The sequence below is a fragment of the Heterocephalus glaber genome, unplaced genomic scaffold (genome assembly GCF_053883595.1).
Source record: "Heterocephalus glaber isolate CG9 unplaced genomic scaffold, H.glaber_assembly_v1.0 deba00001662, whole genome shotgun sequence".
Taxonomy (NCBI): Eukaryota; Metazoa; Chordata; class Mammalia; order Rodentia; family Bathyergidae; genus Heterocephalus; species Heterocephalus glaber.
Window position 1 is genome coordinate 360,828 of NW_028258403.1, and position 22,481 is coordinate 383,308.

Here is a 22,481-nt window from a genome sequence, read left to right on the forward strand (position 1 = left end):
ACTGACCAACTGTCCCCCCCCAAAAAAACCAAACATATTTTGCATCAGAATGCAATTGTTTACAAAATCCTCTTGTAGAATTTGAATATTCTCCCAATTTGGTACTCTGATGCTATTTTTCAGTAAGATAATTTTACAGTTATTTTTTCCAATACATAGCCTAGATTAGTTAAAGCAAATAAAATGAATTGACATGTGAGTTATTGAAATGACTAAGTCTAGGAGATAATTATAGAATTTTGGTTAAAAGTCTTCAATTTTCAAAAAAGGGCAAAATGGAATAAGCAAATTTTCTTTCTGGGGTGTTAGTAAAGCTGGAGAATAGCTGGTTTTTCTCAACACTTTGGAATATATATTTTTATTCTAAGGAACAGCTTTACATTTTGTTTCAGGACTCAGTTCTCAAGAATTCTACTATGTTTATTTTCAATCAACATTCATTTTTTATATGTCTAAAAGCAATTCTGTATATAATTATAAAACATCAGATACATTTATTCCCGTTTGGTTTTTAAGTGATTTTTATCTCATTTTTACGAAAAGAAGGGTACAAATAATGCACACCTCTTGTTGTTGACTCTGTACTGCACACACAAGGTTTAATGGTAAGGACTTGTCACTTTGCTATTGTCACCACAGTCTCCACTATCTCTTCTGCTTTCTTTTTTTTTTGTGGGTACCGGGGATAGAACTTGGGTCTTTGCGCTTGCACAGTAGGCGACAAAACCACTGAGCTAAATCCCCGGCCGTCCCTTCTGTTTTCTTAGTAGCAGAAGCCTGACATTGTTTATGGCATACATGCAAAAATATTGCATTGTCCAGTCCTTCTTTGTACCTGGGTGTGGAGAACATAATATTAACAGTAACTGGTGGGTGGGACTTTGGAGAACTCATTAAAACAGATTTTCTATGCATCAGCCGCTCTCCCATATAGAACAGCCACTGACCTTTTTTTGCATTCCTTATATTTTTTATTTTCCAAATGTTTATTTTGTCTTGTTTATAATACCTAATTTTACAATAAACAACACATTTAAATTATATTGAAATGGCAAGCTACATTAGTTTAACTTTTCTCTCTTAAGATCTAGGTATAATAATATATATAAAAAAAAAAAACAGCAACTACCTTGTCATCTCAGCCACATCCAGTAAGATACCTATTTGCTTCAGTGACTTGAAATACCGTCATTATTGTATAAGATACTTCTATTTAGATTTTATTTCTGAGCTTTAAATTTTATTCCAATTTTCTTTTGTGGTGATCTTCAGTTGTTGATTTTTCTCATTGGTAAAATGACTGGGCTCCTTTGTAGAATTAGCTGTGCAGTCTATGAGAGCAATTACTTCAGGTTCATTTGTAGTCAAAGCTGACGGGTGTACGTGGTGGCTGCAAGATGTGCTGATGTCCTCAGCACAGAAAGTTACTGGAGTCTAGGTGTTGAAGGCCACACTGATTCCTACACATGACTGATACAGATTTTATCCTTCCTCTTTGTTGCTGGCTTTGCCCGACATCTAATGTGTGTGTCAGTTCTTTCAGGGATCTGGGTGGGGTGAGACTGAAAGCATTTGCTTGGACTTCAGTCCAGTAGGCTGGTTAAGCAGATTCTCTATCTATCTATGTATCTATCTATCTATCTATCTATCTATCTATCTATCTATCTATCTCTCTCTCTCTCTCTCTCTATCTATCTATCTATTTATTTGTACTGGAATTGAACTCTGGACCTTGTGCTTGCAAGGCAGATGTGGTGCCACTGAGCTAAATCCCCAGGCAAGGGTTAAGCAGATTATTACTTCAGTCTCCTGTTCAGGCTGAGAATTAATGAGCTCATAATTTTCTCTCTATGCTAAGCACTTCCTGCCTGGGGGATGAGATCCTGTAGGCAAAAACTTTTTCCTACCTTTTTATATGTTTATTCTATTTTTTTCTCTCTATTGAATTGCTTTAGCTCTTTGTGATTTTTAAATTTCGCATTTTTTTTCATTAAATTATTACTTTTGTTATTAATGTTTGTTAAATATTGTAAATTCTGTAGTTCTAAAGACGCTTACAAGCAAAAATTGATGCTTCCTACCATATTTTAGGGTTTTTTGTTTGTTTTTTTAAAACAAGCTCTCATAGTTTAGGCTGGCCTTAAACTCATTATGTAGCCCAGGATGGCCTTGAATGCGCTCTGATTCTCCTGCCTCAGCATTCCCAATGGTGGGAAGTGTGTGCCATAGATGTGTGCCATAACATCCAGATTGATATTTATTAATCAAACCTCATCCAAATCAATAAAATGCAAAATGATAATTGTTAATAAAATTTTTATTTAAATTAACATTATTTATATTTTTATAGAGAACATTTCTATACATAATATATTCCATTGAGTCTGTTATATGTTTTTCATTTTCTATTGTTCTTCATTGCTTTTTTAAATCAACTTCATGTTATATACTTTATTCTAACTCAGTTTCAAACAATCTCAAAGGGATAATTTCTGAAAGACTTGAGATTGCTATAGAAGAAAATTGATAGAACCTAGTATTTATTATAGAATATTTAACTTGTTAAAGTTGACTATGAATCACTGAGTATGAGAGTGTGGGAAGGAAGATTGCATATCTAGTAAAATGCAATTTAATTGCTCACCTATTCACTTCATATTTACAGCATACTACTTATTATGTTCTATTTTGTTGGGAAGGAGTGAGCCTAACAAAATTTTGCTGTTCTTTAATTATCTAGCTTACAGTTCACAAGATTCTTTGGTAGAAGAATAATTGTCAGAGAAAGCCTATTATTTTTGGCTGAGAGATGCAGACACTGTTGGTAGTCTCATAGATGGATGAGTCAAGTGTAAGTTGATTTATGGAAATAAGGATTATTTCTCACTTGTTCATCATTAGACCTGGAGTCTGCTACAAGTTTGACATGTAAGCAATTATTATGTACATGTAGAAAACACTGAATAAAGCTAGAAATATACTTTGAACAAATAAGTTTGTATGCAAAGGCTTCTTTGGAAGTCTTGGGTAAACTGTTCAAACATTTTATGCGGTATTAGATTTAGACATATATTTATTTTTCCAAAAAATCCAGAATCTTTAAGTGATACAGTCTTTTGTTATAGTGGAATTAGAATGCTCACCATATGTTAGAGCATATATCATACATCATAAAATTTTCCTGGGAAATTAGTCATTTTCTTTACTTGTCCTGTGCAAAGCAAAATAGTTCAAAATAGTTCTCTGTTCATTGGATGCAACATGTGTCAACTTTAAAATTATTCTCTTGAGGTTTTTATTCCTATCTGGCTTTCCCTGGCCTCTAGAGGATTGATTGTCATAGTTACAACCCATGGTGCTAGTTAGCTCATTGTTACATCAGTACAGGAACTGATGTCTACCAAAACACAGAAGGCAAATCCCTCTTTTGTGGATGTCGAAGGAGATGTCTTCTTCCCACCACCACTTTAGTTTCTGCCTACACCAAGGCTGGGGGAGCAATTGGTAGGTGGAGGAATGCTGTTGTTACATTCACATAAATCACTATTTTTGAAAAAATTAGATATTTATAATGATGGGAATAACTATGTAAAATGTTCAGAGGCCAGTGATAAGAAGAATAAGTCCTCTAGTATGGAAATCTTTTAACAAAAGTGGTGACATCTGTAAGCAGGACTTAGGTGGATAGACTATTTCTACTGACTTAATCCTAGCAACTAAAACATTGTAAAGTCATATTCAAATAGGATATTGAGAAGATTTCTTGGTCCTCTTGTACCTTCACAATGAGTCATTCTTAGAGGTGTTCAAACTGAGGAGGTTTTTTTGATTTATAGGTCCTCGGAGAGGACTTTAAAAATTTGAACCTTGTCACTCTTGGAAGGCTGTCAGGAGTAACCCATAAGATTTTTAGATACTTTATGTTGATTCTTCAGGATGAGCACTGTGAATGGAGTGGTGAAAGTGGGAACTTTGATGTTTTATTTTGAAATTACTAATAGTAACAACTTTGCAAGTGAATAAGAAAGACAAAAAAGAGACAATATCAAAGATACTCTTGTTTGAAAGGAATGTGGTAGTTTAAAAAGAGAATTTCAGGGAACAAAATCCAGACCAGGGACCAGGGTGGGAAAAACTAACTGAATTAATAAAACTATTAAGTTTGGGATGTTTTTGAAATATTTTTCAGAATCTTTTATTCATGCATTTATTCATCTACAATCCATTTAATTTTCCAGTTATCCATTTTCTGTCAAAATATAAACAAAAATTACAATCTAATAAGATAAAATTTCTAGTGAAGGTGTGAACAGAGTACTGCTATAGAAACCTAAATGCCATTTCTGTGAAGATTGTTAGGAAAACTTATACAAAATTTCAGGTACTTTGGAAAGGAGGATTTCTGAGAGTGGTGAAGGGATTTCAGCAGCCACATAGCACTATGAGTCTGGAAAAACAGGAGAATGAGTGGTGGTGTTTGTCAGATACTACTGTTCTCTTCTCCAAACTGTTTTTTAGACTTTTTTCTTTATTAGTGTATGTGTGTGATAGATAATGAATACGTTCATCACGTGGAGTTGGTACAAATACATACTGCATCTTTAGTCCTCTTTATTTCACCTTCTTCTCCCCTCCCTCTCCTCTTCCTCCATCCCTGAATCCCCTTCCTACCTACAAAAGGTCTACCTCCCTGTTCCAGGATAGCCTATTTATTTATTTATTTTAAAGTTTTGAGGTAAGGTTTCACTAAGTTGCCCCCTTATGTCTTAGTCTCTCAGAATGCTGGAATTACAGATGTGAGCTACTACACCACACCACTGCTAATGTTTTAATGTAACCCCTTATACTATGTTCTTTTCCTAGGTTATGTTGTCCTGAAGTAGAAAGTTGTGTCAGAAGGGCATGAATACACACACACACACACACACACACACACACAGAGTGCACATCTTTCACATAGATTTCATGTTTTCTTTGACAGATATAAGGATAATAGAGATAGAGAAGCTTAAACAGATATTAAAGGGTAATATTTTGGGAACCGTATGTTGGGATGATAGTTTTCCTATGGAGCTTGCATTTTGAAAGGGGTGATGATAATGGTAGTAATAATAATTTCTTACATATGATCTGTTTGCTAAGTATTTTTCTAAGCTTGATGTGCATTCACTTACTAATCTTTACGATAGAACTTATAAAGTACTATTATTATCTAGTTGCACTGATGGAGGATATTGAGGCAGAGAGAGGTGAGTTACCCAAGGTCACACAGCTAGTAAGTAATTCAGCTATAGTTGGAACCAAGGCACAAATGTTCCACATTTGTTATAAGAGAAATACTCAAATAGCAAATAATCCTCAAAACTTCTCTTACTGAGAGCCCTTCTCTGATTGTAGTGTTATTTGTATAAGAGAAGTCAAGATAATTATGCCTCATGATGTTTTCTGCTACTGATTTACTTATGAGATTCAAGGTACAGGGTCTCCACCTACCTATCTATATAATGAAGATACCTTTGTTGTTGTCTTAAACAATAAAATAGGTGAGCTTGATATCTTGAGAATAGAAAAATAAATTCAAATTATTTCTTATAGATACTGTGTATGTCCATGATGCCAAATTTCTCTGCATGCTCACTCACAATTCTCAATTTATCTTTCTGGATTTTCTTGTCATTCTACTTTCATTATTTATAGAATTATTTATAAAATTTTATACCTAGACTTTTCCATTCAATTCTGGTTAAAATCCTCTCTCTTGTTAGGAAGAAACTGTTGTAGAAGATGTTTGAGTAAAATTCTCAACATCCCAGGGATTTGGTGACTGAACTGAATTGAATCAAAGTCCCTCATTTATTCCTCAGTGCTTTTCCAGCTGCTTTTCAAACTGGAGTGTGAGTCGCTACTTGGATGACACCCCACACTTCTTAAATTCAGTCATTTAATAAGACTTTGGAAATACTTTTTACAAAGCATAATATAGATATGTGTGTGTTATGTTCAACATTTATAGGGGTTTTAAAGATACAATAGAAGACTTCAGTTAATGATTTCCACTTAAAAAATATATTTTGTCCTCTGGAATGGACTTTACTGAGATAGGATAGTCTTTGGAAATAGCATGTCTCTATATTTTCTAAAAATCCAGTACTTCACTCCTGTACTCACCTATATTTCTCCTCCAACCTCATTCCCCTTCCTGATTCTTTCTTTGTTTTTTCCAATAGTTTGCATATTCCAAAGTCTGCACCATTTTCCTCATGATCAGCAGGTTTAAAAGCCTAAAGTACCTTCTTTCTCTGAGGAAAGGTTTTCAATAAAACACTATTGAAGAACTCTATTTATGGATATTTTATTTTTTACTTTATAGCATTTTTAACCTACCTGGTGGTACCTATGTACCCCATAACTATAAAATAAATACATGACTGGTATATTTTTCTTGTATAGCTTCCTTTTCCTTAATCAGTATAACTTGTCTTTATCCCATTTTCCTCGTCTCTCAGTTTCAGCTTAATATTTCTTCCTGATGCCACTGAAGTAAATGCTGAAAGAATTTCTCCCAGTTATGCATTTTATGGTGAACAAGAATGGCTAGGGTGAGTGTGAGTGACTGTTACTGTGGGAGACACTGGCTTATTCGTTCACATATTTATTTAAGGAAAGATAATGGACAGTAGCTGCAGATGACAGCTAATTTAAATATAAGCCTGTATAAGTATAACCCAGTTTTTCTTGAATCAGTTCATCTTTCACTACTTCAGGATCTCTGTGCGTGCCTTTTTAGAATTGTCAAATTGGATATGAGAAAAAGGAAAAACTTGGAAACAAATAAATAGGGAATAAACAAGTAAATAGGGAAGGGTGGAGGGGATGAAGGGAGGGCAGGGGAATGGGGAAAAAATAAGAACCAAGATACATCATGTAAAGGTACAAGATCCTAATGATGAATGTAACTGTATTGTATACCTAAAATGTACCAATAAACTTAATGAAAAAAAAAAAGAATTGTCAAATTGGATAAGTATTCTCCACATGATTACTAAGAGATTGGCTAGGTATGTGGATGAACATTCATTTTTAGTAAGGGATTTCTGCACATATTCTGTTTTCCCCAATGCACTGCTTCCCTTGAGGAAGGTTCACAGTTCACTCACCTACAGGGATGGCCTCTGTACTCCTAGGTGTTCTCACAGTCATCCTCTAGATACCACATCCCAGCAGACTGAGTAAAGAATGGGAATTCACTATGTGTTTTCAGAAGATGAAGGTACTTGCATCCAGAACTTTGAGAGGGGTACCGGAATAGATACAAGATGAAGCAAAACCTCCTTGACCAACCTATGTAGCTGCTTTAGAGTAAGCACTAGCTTGGAATAGATAATCCTTCTGAATGGCAGCTTTGGAAAGAAATGCCCTAACTCAGTCTCCATGGGTGGTATATTTTCCCAAGAATTCTCCATGGACGTAATTCATTGCTCTGTATTTTATTGACACAATGCCCACTGTTTCTTAGAATGTGATAGGTGATAGCTAAATATGCATAGTAGATTCAGTTAGATTTTATTAGGGACCTGGACTGGCCCTTGATAAACCTCATTTAGACACAAGATACACAGTTTTCTTTTGAAATTGCCATATAGAGTTCAAACTCCAGTTGACTTTGAAGGTATGAAAAAAACAACAAATAATCCATTATTAAATCTTACCACCTGTGCTTCCTAAACAAAATATTCATTTTCATAAATAGCTATTGCTATATCTTTAGCTTAAATCTTGTAATATTTTTGTACAATCTTGTCTCACTCAAATTTTATTCACATAGCATCCAGGGTGATATTTCTAAATTATGAATCTATTTAAGCAAGACCTTAGATTTTATGCTAAAATATATTAGGAGCTATTAAGACTAAATATTCTTGCTGTGAGCTACTTTACTTGGTCTTTGGCCAACTATTCTACTCCTGTTCCTCTATTCATTGCAAAGTCTTCTACAGTTCTTGGAAGACTTTCCTTGCCAAAGGGCCTTTACATTTACTGTTCTCCACTCCTAACATGCTTTTCTTCTGATTTTCTGAGTTAGTTGAAACATCAGCAAATCAGACAAACCTTTATAAAACATTCTATCACTATACAACACCAACACAACTTCCCCCCATCATAGTTCCCTTTTTATAACCTTCTTATATTATCTCATCACTACTGGTGATGATTTGTTTTGCTAATTTACACTTTATTTGTTTGTGCAGTTACTTATTAACTGTCTGTATGTCCAGAAGTTCAGTTAAGTAGACGCTCAGCCTTCTTTGTTGATTGATATAGTCTTAGCAGTTAACACACAGTAGTTGCTCCCTAATTATTTCTTAAATAAACAAATAATTTATAGAAGTGACACTGAGTTAAGTATTTTGCAATAGCACTTTCAATATCAAGTATAAAGATTTATTTTGATATCTGTTAAATGACAAATGCTGGCCAGAGTCAGAATTGTCTATTTTATGAGGCCATAGTTATGTTATCAAAGGAAACATTTATCTTTCAATGAGTAAGTGGCAGGACTGGATGATATATGTGTGAATGGTGTTTGTAGTGGCTGAACATTGTTAGTTTGGGAAACAGGAGTCTCCACTGGCTTCCTGACTATTGAACTGAGATGCCACAATAAAATGTCTCTTTTCAACTAGATGAATGTGAGCAGTAGGGGAGGTATGCATGCTCTGCATTTCTTTCTCAAAGAACAAATGAGGTTAGTTTTTGTTCTCAATGCAAGGCAGGTATCATTAGTTTCTAATTTTGTGTTTTATTTTGAACATTGAAATTCAAAAAGGAAATCACTATGACAATTTTCTGGTAAAATAATCCTTTCTGTTTACAGTACCTGAAGTGTGCTTGTCTTTCCAAGATGTCCATGCATATTAAACTAAATTCTTTCTTTCTAGATTAGTATTATTTTACACTTCCTTTTTGATGGGATGGGTTCAGAATAGGACAAAGGACAAAGAGGTGACAGACAAAAATCAGAATATTGCTGTTTCCCATCTACCTAAAAAAAAAAAGCTTAGGGTCTAGTAAAACTGTTTACTGCTTTGAAGTGTTTATCTCCCCTCAATACTAAGAACATAATTATTTAACTAAGGACAAAAAACTTAATCATTTCCATGTGTTTCTATAATAGAGAAATATCCAAATGAATTGAGAAATCATAGTAGCCTAGATGTAAAGGAGATTTTCTTGATTGTTAGAAAGTCATAGGTTAATCACCAGTGAATGTAGGTGGATTAGTACCCTGTGAGCTTACAATTATATATGTTATGTTATTACTTCTATGAGGCCACAGGCTGCCTGCTTCAAGTAAGCTGTGCAATCATTACTTTCTGGAAATACGTCTTCCAGATAACCAAGTTTTTAAGAAAGATGAAAGTTTAATACTGGTGGCATTATTTTGTTGTTATTAAAATATTTCTAAAATGAATTTTAAATTTCCTTGTCTTACTAAGAATGATTAATTAATGAACTAAGGCCCATATTGGGCAATTCATGAATAAGGAGATACTACTCTGGTAAATTGTCTCATACAACTAATGAGCTTTATGAGTGTTTTTGTTTTTCTGCCTCTTCTCCTGCTGTGAGATTTCTGGAAAACATTAGTCTTTCCTTGGTGCATCTCTTTTATTGTCATCTTTTCTTCATAACGCAATGGTTCTATAGCATATTGAAAGTCGTCTGTATGTTAAAATTATGTAAAAATTGAGTTAGTAGTTTTCAAGGAATAAATATTGAATTTACTTAGTTGATAGCATATATAGGAACCATAAGTATCTGTCTCATCTGCTTACATTCATAAATCTTAAATTTTTAAAAAATTTATTAAGTTTATTGGTAAAATTTAGGTTTACAATATGATGACATTCATCTTTGGGAATTTATACATCTTCTTTTTAAATTTTATTTTATTGTTACATTTTAGGTATACAATATAATGACATTCATCATTGGAAATTTGCACCTTTACATAATCTCTCGTGGTTCTTGCTTTTCACCCTTCCCCTGCCCTCCCTTCAACCCTTCCATCCCTTCCTATTTACAAAGACTTTGTTTCCATTTTTTCATTTTCTCATATTAATTCCATTCTATTCTTTTCTTTCCCCTACCCCTCCCACTTCCCCTTCTCCTTTGCCCCTTTTCTTCCTATTTCACATTACCTATTATACCTTTGAGTCCTTATTTGCACTTTCAGTTTTTCACACTAGAGAAACTATTCGGTATTTACACATGTGTGTCCTATTTATTTCACTAAAGAGTATTGCCTCAATGCGCATCCATTTAGCAATAAATGTTTCTAATTTCTCATTTTTTATGGCTGAGTCGTACTCCATTTTATTTAAAAATCTCATTTTCTTTATTCAGTCTCCAATGGATGGGGATTTGGCCTGTTTCCAAGTTTTAGCTATTAAAAAATGTGTTGCTATGAACATGGGTGGACATATATCACTGTGGTATGATTCTTTTAATTCTTTGGGGAAGATACCTAGAAAGAGAATAGCTGGGTCAAATGAGACTTCCAGTCCTTGTTCTTTGAGGTATCTCCATAATGATTTCCATAGTGGTTGTGCCAGTCTACAATTCCAGCAGTAGTGGAGCAGTGTTCCTCTTTCCCCACCGCCCTGCCAGCATTAGTTTTAGGTTGATTTCTTGATGGCAGCCATTCTTAGTGGGGTGAGGTGGAATCTCAGTGTTGTTTTCATTTGCATCTCTCCAATGATCAGTGATGTTGAACATTTTTTCATATGTTGATTTGCAATTTCTACTTCTTTGTCTGAGAAATATCTGTTCATTTCAGATCCCCATTTTTGGATGGGGTCTTTAAATTTGGGAGGTCTAATTTTTTAAAGTTCTTTACAGATTCAAGATAATAGACCTTTGTCTCAGGGACAGCTAGTGAAAATATTTTCCCCCATTGTGGGTTGTCTCTTCACACTGTTGGTGGTTTCCCTTGCTGTACTGAAGCTTTTTAGAAAGAAGAGATCCCACTTGTTGACTGTTTGTGCTAGTTCACGGGCAACGGGAGTTTTGTTCATAAAATATTTTCCTACACCATTGTCTTGAAGAGTTCTTCCTAAACACTCTTCCAGCCAGTTTAGTATTTCTGTTTTAGTATTTGGATCTTTAATCCATTTAGATTTTAGTTTAGTGCATGGTGAGAGATATAGGTCTAGTTTTACCCTTTGGCAAGTTGAAACCCAATATTTCAGTACCATTTATTAAAGATGCTATCTTTCCTCCAGTGAGGGTGTTTGACTCCTTTGTTGAAGATAAAGTGACTAAGTGTGTCTGGAGTTGTTTCTGAATCTTCTAATCTGTTCCTCTGGTCCTCAGGTCTGATTCTTTGCCAGTACCATGCTGTTTTTATCACAGTAGCTTTGTACTATAGTTTAAAGTTGAGGATTGTAATACCCCCTTCCATGTCTCTGTTACCTAGAATTGCTTTTGTTATTCTGGGTCTCTTCTTGTTTCCAGTGAATTTTTGGATTGTTTTCTCAAGGTCCATGAAGTATGCTGCTGGGATTTCAGTTGGGATTGCATTGAATCTATATAGCAGTTTTGGAAGTATGGGCACTTTCACTATGTTGATCCTTCCTACCCAGGAGCAGGGGATGTCTTTCCATTTTCTGATATCATCCTCAATCTCTCTTTTCAGAGTGCTATAGTTTTCAGAGAAGAGGTCTTTGATTTCTTTTGTTAGGTTCATTCCTAGGTGTTTCAGTTTTTTGGATGCTATTGTGAATGGAATTGTTTGCCCTATTTCTGTCTCAGTGAGTCTGTTGTTTGTGTAGAGGAAAGCTATTGATTTTTGTGTGTTGGCCTTGTATCTAGCTACTTTACTGAATTTGGTTATGAAGTCTAGAAGACTTTTGGTGGAGTTCTTGGGGTCTTCTATATAGAGTATCATGTCATCTGCAAATAATGACAATTTGACTTCTTATTTTCCTATCTTTATTCCTTTTATTTCTTTCTCTCATCTAATTGCTGTGGCTAATGTTTCCAAAATTATATTGAACAGGAGTGGTGATAGTGGACATCCTTGTCTTGTTCCTGAATTTAGTGTGAAGGATTTCAGTTTTTGGCCAATCAATATGATATTGGCTCTTGGTTTTTCATAGATGGCTTTTATCAGATTGGGGTACAGACCAACTATTCCAATTTTTGTAGGGTTTTTATCATAAATGCATGTTGGATTTTGTCAAATGCTCTTTCTGCATCTATTGAAATGATCATATGGTTTTTGTCCTTGGCTCTAATGATATAGTGTATTACATTGATTTGTGTATGTTGAACCATTCCTGGGATGAATCCCTCATGTTCAGGATGTATGATCTTCTTGATGATCTTCTGCATTCTATTTGCCAGTATGTTATTAAGGATTTTTGCATCTTTGTTCATTAGTGAGATTGACCTACAGTTCTCTTTTTCAGTTGAGTCTTTCTCTGCTTTGGGGATCAAGGAGATGCTTGCTTCCAGGAATGAATTTGGGAGTATTGCTTCTTTTTCAGTTTCATTGAAGATTTTAAATGGTAGTGGCAGTAGTTCCTTTCTAAATATCTAGTAGAATTCAGCAGTGAAGCCATCAGCACCTGGGCTTTTCTTAGTTTGTAAGATTTTAATTACATTTTCAATTTCATTGATTGATATTGGGTCATTTAGAATTTTTAGGTCTTCTTCATTCAACTCTGGTAATTCATACATTTCTAGGAATCTGTCCATTTGTTCTGTGGTTTCGATATTATTGGCATATAGGTCCCTGAAGTCGGTTTTGATGGTCTTCTGGATTTCTGCTGGGTCCACTGTAATTTCATCCTTTTCATTCCTAATTTCATGGATTTGGCCCATTTCTTTCCTTTTTCTGATAAGTTTGGCTAAGGGTTTGTCAATTTTGTTTATTCCTTTGAAAATCCAACTCTTGGCTTCCTTGATTTTTTTGTATTGTTCTTTTAGTCTCCATTGCATTGATTTCTGTTCTGGTCTTTATAATTTCCTCTCTTGTATGAGCTTTGGGTTTGTCCTACTCTTCTTTTTCTAGAAGCTTGAAGTTCAGCATCAGGTTGTTTAATTGGGCTTGCTCTCTTTTCCTAATATGAGTATTCAGTGCTATGAAGTTCCTTCATAAGACAGCTTTCATTGTGTCCCATAGATTCCAATATGTTGTATTGTCATTGTCATTTATTGAAGGAACTGTCTGATTTCTTCTTTACTTTCCTCTGTGACCCATTGGTTATTCAGAAGTTTGTTATACAATTTCCATGTGTTCATGAAATTCTTGTTGTTTCTTTTGCTTTTGATCTCCAATTTCATCACACCGTGGTCTAATAATATACAGGGGATAACTTCAATCCCTTTGCACTTATTTAAATATGTTCTGTGAGTGAGTATGTGGTCTGTTTTGGAGACTGACTCGGATGGAGCTGAAGAGAATGTGTATTCTGATTTTGTGGGGTGGAACACTCTTTAAACATCTGTTAAGTTCATTTGTTCAAGAGTTTGATTGAGTTCTAGTATTTCATTGCTTGTTTTTCATCTAGTTGATCTATCTATTTGTGACAGCGGGGTATTGAGGCCCCCCACTACTATTGTATTAGTTCTTGTATGATTTTTCATGTCCGTTAGTATTTGTTTTATGTAGTTGGGCACAGTAGTGTTTGGTGCATAGATATTCATGATTGACATCTCTTCTTGGATTGTTCCTTTTACAAGGATGTTTTATCCTTCTTTGTCTCTCTTAATCAGTGTGGGTTTGAAATCCACTTGGTCTGCCAAGAGGATAGCTACTCCTGCTTTTTTGGGGGTTCCTGTCACATGGAGTATTGTTTTCCACCCTTTAACTTTCAGTCATGAGTTTCTTTTTGAATTAAGTGTGATTCTAGTATGCAGCATATTATTGGATCTAGCTTCTTTCCTCATTCTGCCAGCCTATTTTTTTTGATTGGTGAGTTGAGACCATTATCTTTGATGGCTATAACTGATGTGTATTGACTTATCATTGTTATGACTTTTTCTTTTTGTTAGATTTTCCCCCTTTGCTTTTAATTTCTTGTCGTGCCCAGTGGATTCAGTCTCCTTGGCTGCCTGGGGTTGTGATCCTCATTGTGTTTTTATAAGATTTTGTCTAAAATTTTTTGGAGTTCTGGTTTGGTATTTATGAAGTTCCTCGGGTGCTCTTTGTCATGAAAGTATCTTATTTCACCATCAATTTTAAAAGATAATTTTGCAGGGTACATCAACCTGGGTTGGAGGCTGTTTTCCTTTAGGGCTTGCTATATGTCACTCCAAGCTCTTATTTCCCTGAGGGTTTGCACTGAGAATCTGCTGTGATTCTGATGGGCTTTCCTTTGCATATGATTTGTTTCTTTTCTCTAACTGCTTGCAGAATTTTGTTCTTCTGTTGGGTTTCTGGAATCTTAACTATTACATGCCTATATGTAGTTTGTTTTGATCCAGGCTAGTTGTGATACGGAAAAGTTTTAAATAACTTAGTAGATTGAATATTAAGGTAGTTGTAGAAGCAAAATAAGTAATGTGTTCCTTTAAGATTTGCTGTTTCTGTAACTCTTGTTGTTTAATGTGATAAGTTATCTGAATCTTTAACCAGTAATTTCATTAGCCTGACAAAGTTGCAATGGCTGGGTGAATTTACAATGTATATGTGCCTATCTTGTGTCTGTGACTTGTAAATAGGAAATGGAATTGTATTTACATATCAAAGACCACTAGGGATGAGATACTGGCTAAAAAGTATATAAAAGAGGAAACACTGAACAAAGGGGCATACGGATATTAACCAGACTGGTGTCTGGTGGTCCTACTGGCTTGCAAGTAGAAGTTTTATTATTTTACCTGAATTATGTGTCTCCGTGTATTTCTTTCTGAGATTTCGGGAAAATTTGGAGTCCTATATGCCTCACTTATCTGTATGTCAAGTTCTTTTCCCCCCGCTTGGGAAGTTTTCTGCCATTACTTCTGTGAACAGTTTTTTAATGTCTTCTGCACTCTCTCCTGTTTCTTCATTGACTCCAATAAGTCTTATGTTATTCTTCTTTGCATCATCTATCAGCTGCTGGATTGATTTCTCGTGGTCCCTTACAATTTTAAAGCAATTTTTCTTGTTCTGGTCACTAATTGCAATCTTATCTTCTATATCTGAAATTCTGTCCTCACCTTAGCTTTTTCTGCTGCATCGACTTTCAATAGAGTTTTTAATCTTCTGGAAATCTGTTTGCATGTGTTTTATGGATTCCATTTGTTTCCTATGTTGGGATTCCATCATGTTCCTCAGCTCCTCTATTTTTTTTAATCTGTGTCCTTGCTAGATTTATTAATCATGTCTTGCACTATGGGCACAATCTCTGCTGTTCTGTGAAAATTTATTTCTGATTTCATTTTTTCCAGATCTTCTTTTATTGCTAGTTCAGGGAGTCTAGGTGATTGAGTATCAGAGTGTTCCATCTTGTTTCCCTTTGAGATTGCTGTAGGTGATCTGGAAGTCTGGTTCTGAGGCTGGTTTACATGTCTTTTCATTTCGGCGGGGGTGGGGAGGGGAATGCTGCTGACGTCCATGTGGTTCACCTCCTCTGTGCTGGGAGTGGTGGTAGGTTGACCTGGAAACCTCCTACTCTGCACTGAGAGCTGTGGCACAATGACCTGGAAGCCTCCTCCTCTGGGCTGGGAGCTGTGGCATGTTGACCCTGAACCCTCCTTTGTGCTGGGAGCAGTCAGGAATTTATACCTCTACATGATATATCTTGTTTCTTATTTTTCCCCCATTCCCTTGTCCTTCATTCAACCCCTTCATCCATCTCTATTTACAAAGACTTTGTTTCCATTTGTTCCTTTTCTCATATGTTTTCCTTTCCCTTACCCTTCCCACTTCCCTTTCCATGTCCCCTTTGGACTTTTTCTTCCTATTTCACATTATGTATTATACATTTCAATACTCATTTACTCTTTCACTTTCTCACACCAAAGAAGCTATTTGATATTTACACATGTATGTCCTATTTATTTTACTTAAGTATGTGGCTTCAATGTACATCCATTTAGCTATAAATGTCTAGTTTCTCATTCCTCATGGCTGAGTAGTATTCCATTTTATTAAAAAATACATATTATTTATCCAGTCTCCAGTTGATGGGCAATTGGACCATTTCCAAGTTTTAGCTATTGCAGACTGTGTGGCTATGAATATGGTGCACATATAATGCTGTGCTATGATGTTTTTAATTCTTTTGTGAAGATACCCAGCAGGAGAATAGCTGAGTCAAATGGGACCTCTAATCCTAGTTGTTTGAGATAAATCCATACCTCAAATTTGAGGTATCTCCTAATTGTTTAAGGTATCTCCATACCACTGTGAATTCCACAGTGGTTGCACCGCCTATACTCCCACCATCAGTGGAGAAGGGTTCTTTTTTCACCACAGACGTGCCAGCATTTGTTATTGGTTGATTTCTCAATAACAGTCATTCTTTCTGGAGTGAGGTGTAATCTCCGAGTTGTTTTCACTTGCATCTCTTGATGACCAGTGATGTTGAACATTTTTCATATGTTTATTCGCTATTTCTATTTCTTTATCTGAGAAATGTCCATTCATTTCAGATGCCCATTTTTGGATTGGGTCTTTAAATTGTGGAGGTCTCCTTTTTTAAAGTTCTTTATATATTCTAGATAATAGGCCTTTGTCTGAGGAACAGCTGTTAAATAATTTTTTTCCCACATTGTGGGTTGTCTCTTCACACTGTTGGTGGTTTCTCTTGCTGTGCAGAAGCTTTTTCATGAGATGAGATCCCAGTTGTTGATTCTTCATGCTAGTTAACATGCAGAAACTTTTCTTTTGTTTTTTCTTTTTTCTTTGGAACACTGATGAGAAGCAGAATTATATGATATCACATCAAGAATATGAAGCCAACATTCTAGTATTGCTGTTGGTTTCAAGAAATATTTAGAGTAGCAGTTTTGAACATTATCAAAAAGAAGCATAAATACACCTAAGGATTAAGGTGTAAGATTTGATTATTCACAATACATAAAGTCCTGGGGAAACTACTATGAAGCGAGACTAAAGTTCTAGCAAATCAGTACATGTGACATTGGAATATAAGCTTAACTTTTTTAAGGACAAGATTTCCCAACCAAAAGGATCTAAGAAACAATAGACTGTATTTCCCTTCACCAGTTTAAATTTTGACTAACTCAGAAGTAGCTGCCCATATTGCTTACTAAGGTAGATATTTAGAGGAAAAATTAGTAATGAGTTTCATAAAAATAGGATCTTATAGTATCAACAAGCTGATATTTGGCTTTCAGATATGTGACCCACATTATGTGGCTTCAGTCTTTTTAACTTACATGGTCATTGCTTACTTGGGTTTTCAAATGTAAAATGGGGAAACCAAATGTATCCTAGTGCAGTTTCTTAATGATAGGGAACATGTGGCAATTTTAAAAGCAATGATATAATTCTACTTAAGTGTCATTTGGAATAATTAAAATCTCCTTCTTTCTCATAGCCTTTTTATGAAAAATTTTAACTGAAGAAATGGAACCTGCAAATTACACAAGGGTGACAGAGTTTGTTCTCACCGGCCTATCACAGACTCGGGAGGTGCAACTAGTCCTGTTTGTTATATTTCTGTCCTTCTATCTGGTCATTCTTCCAGGGAACATCCTTATAATTTGCACCATCAGGCTGGATCCCCATCTCACTTCTCCTATGTATTTCCTGTTGGCAAACCTGGCCTTTCTTGATATTTGGTACTCCTCTATTACAGCCCCTAAAATGCTCGTAGACTTCTTTGTGGAAAGGAAGACAGTTTCCTTTGGTGGGTGCATTGCACAGCTCTTCTTTTTGCACTTTGTTGGAGCCTCAGAGATGTTTCTGCTCACAGTGATGGCCTTTGACCGCTATGCTGCTGTCTGCCGCCCCCTCCACTATGCTACCATCATGAATCGACGTCTGTGCTGTAAGCTGGTGGCTCTCTCCTGGATAGGGGGTTTCATTCATTCCATAATACAGGTAGCTCTCATTGTTCCACTTCCTTTCTGTGGACCCAATGAGTTAGACAGCTACTTCTGTGACATCACACACGTTGTCCGGATTGCTTGCTCCAACACCTTCCCAGAGGAGTTGGTGATGATTTTTAGCAGCGGCCTGATCTCTGTAGTGTGTTTCATTGCTCTGATAATGTCCTATGCCTTCCTTCTGGCTATGCTTAAGAGACATTCAGCCTCAGATGAGAGTATCAAGAGGGCCAGGTCTACCTGCTATTCCCATATCATCATAGTGGTGCTAATGTTTGGGCCTTCCATCTACATTTATGCTCGTCCATTTGACTCTTTTTCTCTAGATAAAGTGGTATCTGTGTTCCACACCGTGATATTTCCTTTACTTAATCCCATCATCTACACATTACGAAACAAGGAAGTAAAGACAGCCATGAGGAAGTTGGTAAACATGCATATTATGTAAAGAGAAGTGAAAGATAAATTACATATTTTATAGTCCTTTTGAGGATCATTGTCCTATAGTAGAAAGCAATTGCAGTGGTAATAATGCTGCTTTTGCTTCCTCCTTTTACCCACATTTATAGGCTTTCATTATGATTTTCTTCTATTTAGGATAAAAGAAAAGCAAATACATTTAGATGGAAACAAATTTTCTCACACCCACCTAAAAGATCTGGCAGATCATTATTAGAATTGGAAATATAATAATGTTCTGCTAATACAGTTTTCCAATAATTATTCATTGAGCAACTACCTTGGAAGGTAGCTATGCTAACCATTATACCACCAACGCCTCTCAACAACTACCTTGGAGAGACTCTGGCTGTGAAGAAAATGTGTGTTAAGAAATTGTCCCAGCCCGCGGGTAAGTCAACGGAGACCCTAGAGGGGGAGTGAGAATGACAAGGGACAAGAGACACGAGAGGTGGAGACAAGACAGGTTTCTGATCAAGTCTCGTTTATTACGGAAGCTGCTACAGCATATATACCGTAGGGCTAGAGGGAAGGAGCAAGGGGAGGGTACTGGGGCTACTTCCTTGTTGCGGGGTAGACTTGCAGCAGGCCCAGACATGCCCGTAAAAGGCACTGAAGAGTTCTAGCGGGGGGGGGGCAAGGCCCCTCACAGGAAATAGTAAAATAAATAAGATCATAGAGACATACATACTTTGACTATGAAAGAGCAAGTGGTACATCCATGTTACTAACTTCATTTTACCAAATTAAACATCATTGTCATATTTCAGTCTTGCCCCTGTAAGAGTATGTGTTAAATCATCTTCTTGGGTCTAGAAAATAGATTATCTATTTTTTCTTTTATCTCTTCTTTTTCTAGTTCATGGATACTGAGGATGCATTTATACAAGCTACCACAACTTGCACTTCAGGTGGTAACCATTCAACAGCATTGGTGCCAGAACTCAAGATTTTACTACATTATCGAAACAACTGTTATGAATTCAGAACAAAGTATAGTTTGGTTACTTTATAAGATTCTTTTCATTTTAGAGAGAGCCTTCTGCCAACTAGCAGTTTGGTAGCCAGTCTCTGCTTACAGCCTTCAGAATGAAAGGAGGCTTGAAAGAAAGGGGCTCTATCTAGGTGGTTAGAATAGAGAGTTATCTCCTTTCTCACCTGTTTGTTTTCTATACTTGCTAATTCTGTGTCTCATGATAAACCAAGTACTAGAATGCCAATTTTGCTAACATTATCACTCAGGGCTATTTTCTATAACCCATCTCTTTAGGCAGGTGAAAGATACCTACCTAGAGGTATTGATTCCTATGATTGACTAATGAATTACCTTTAGAGGATTAATTTCCTATTTCCTGACTAAGAACTCAACTGATGACTGTTTTTCTGAATATAAAAAGTAGATGAGAACATTTGAGTTCATAGAATGAGTTTATTTACTTAAATTAGTTTTTGATTTCAGAACTAGGGAGAGTTTGCATGAAGGGGTAGAACATATTGTATACAATGAGCTTTCATATTTTATTTGATGATGTAATATGACTAGACTATGAGGAAAATAGACTCCTATTAACAACAGGAATGAATAGGTAGAAATGATAAAAATAATACTTGAATTACTATTTGTCTACAGAGAAATAGCTTTGGGAATTTTTCTTTATGTTGACCTTCTTCCAACTTCAATGCTACATAACTTCTTTTCTAGGAACTACATAACTTCTTTTCAAAGGCACAGACTGGAGTTATGATTCCTGAATTTTGAGTTACTTCTCATCACTTGAAAATGAACAAAACAGTAGACTACTGTTTTACAACAGATTATTAAAAATTTAAAATACAATATATACCTGTACATAATAAAATGATGAGTTATGTTTCTAGATTTTATATTACATTATTTTCTATATAAACCAGGCAGAACTTCTACTCATTTTGTAATTTATACCTCATCTAACTGGGATTAATATCCTTGGGAAAAAGATCACTGGCTTGTTATAGTGTTTAAACATCAGTGAATTGCTACTACAGAAGGCTACCTGCTGAAAACATTGAAGCTAGCAATAAAAAGGATAAAAGGTAATATGATAAATAATTGCTTGATTACAAATATTAGCTGAAACCAGAAAATAATGTTGGCAAGGAAGTAAGGGAAGTGGCACACTACTAGTGCACAGTTCATATAAGGCTTGATTGGAATGAGTTCGGGGTGATTTTACAATTCTCACCAGGGCTAAGTCTGGAAACATTTTGGTGGGGACTGCTATTGGCATTTTGTACTGCTAAACACTGCTAAACATCCTACAAGGATCAGGATGGTCTCCTCACCCCAAATATCTGGCCCCCAGTGTCAATAGGATGAAGTTTGTGAAACTCTTGAGTTAGGTAAGGAGCAGGGATAAGGCAAGCTACTTTAGGAGAACTAGATATTAACCACATATACAATCATATCAAACACACTATTCTCTATGAAATAACCTAATACCTTTAGCAGTGAGTTGAAAAATTTGCCAGGAGACTCCTTTACTCACATAAATTTCTTATTTCCTCTTAGTTAATTTTAAATGTCATTTAATCCTTTTTTCTACTTTTCAGTTTCTACTACTTATTCTTTCTTCAAGAGCTTGAAAATTTCTTTAAAAAATTAAATCAACAATATCCAGATCAAGTAACAATGTTGTTGGCTCAAGATTTCAATTGTATTTTCAATTATATTGACTTGGATGAAAATTTGGAGCCCAAGTTTTTTCTATCTCATGACTTTCTGCTAACCTCAGTATTTACAAGATGGATTTTACTATTACATCTGATAAAAAGAAAAACTGCTTTACCGTCTAAATAAAATTACAGTTTTTCTGTGTTATACTTTCTAAAATAATGAACATTTGTTCATTAAAATTTCGAAGTGTATGTTCATATAAAGAAAAGGACAAATATTTTCCCCAGGAGAGAAGTTTTCCTTTAACAAGGTTTATATAGTTTCACCCTCCCCACTCCACTGGAAGCAGGCCAGTTGGCTTACATACCTTGCTTACTAATCTAATTAACTTTCATTAAGCAAATGGAAGTGAAAGTGGAGCAAAATTCTTCAGACAAGTGTAACCCTCAGATTCTATATCTAGTAAAACTGGTATTTAAATTAAAAGGCTAAATGTTTTAAATATGCAAAAAAAATTTTGAAGAACACTGTTTTCAAGCTCTTTTGAGGAAATTCCCAGAGAACAAAATTTAGTCAATCATGTGAAGTCTCAGAAACTAGAACAAAAAGCTGGATACAAAATATTAAATGTGCCTAATTAATATAATTTTAGGGTTATTAAACTACATTAAGATATAAACCTAATATCAAAACTAATGTAGAAATTTGCATGACAAAGGGGGATAAAATGCTGTGTCAATGCAGTGACAACAGAAATGCACTCCATTTCCATCCAGTGGCAGGTTAGATGGCTTTATTGAACCTGTCACTAAAAATAAACCCATTCTTTAGATAAATGTATCTGGAAACACCTTGGTAAGCTGTCAAGATTAAACTCCCAAACCATACAGAATATTGAAAGTCTAAAATTCAAAAGGAACTGGGAATACAGTCTAAGAATTAAGTGAATTTGAGAAACCAGAGAATTAAATGAGCAGAAATCATTGTTCATCAGTTTTTATCCTGAAGACTTGTGTTCTTTTTTCAAGGCCAGAAATATAGTTGGTGGAGTGGAGATGTGTGGGGGACAAAGTCCAGGGCTCATGCAGTGATATATTCCACAACTAACTGAGGTTCCAAAGGATATATTCTCCAGGTAATAGGGAAGCAGTTCTTTAAAAAATTTACCCAGCAAAGATGCAAGAGAAAAAGACTTGTGAACCTCTACTGGCCATTAGGATTCTTTCTTTGTATATTTAAATTTTTACAGTTTTACCAGAACATCTCTAAAAGTGGATGATTGTGAGCCAAGTTTCTTCTT

General features: G+C 35.4%; 1 protein-coding gene across 1 annotated transcript; it reads left to right on the forward strand.

The window, feature by feature from the left end:
* The first annotated feature begins 17,587 nt into the window (after window positions 1-17,587).
* Window positions 17,588-18,750, forward strand: LOC101715193 (olfactory receptor 4M1). Its single transcript, XM_004865010.2, has one exon. It carries the CDS (start codon window positions 17,588-17,590, stop codon window positions 18,515-18,517), a length of 930 nt encoding a protein of 309 aa, XP_004865067.1. The 3' UTR covers window positions 18,518-18,750.
* Window positions 18,751-22,481: the final 3,731 nt, after the last annotated feature.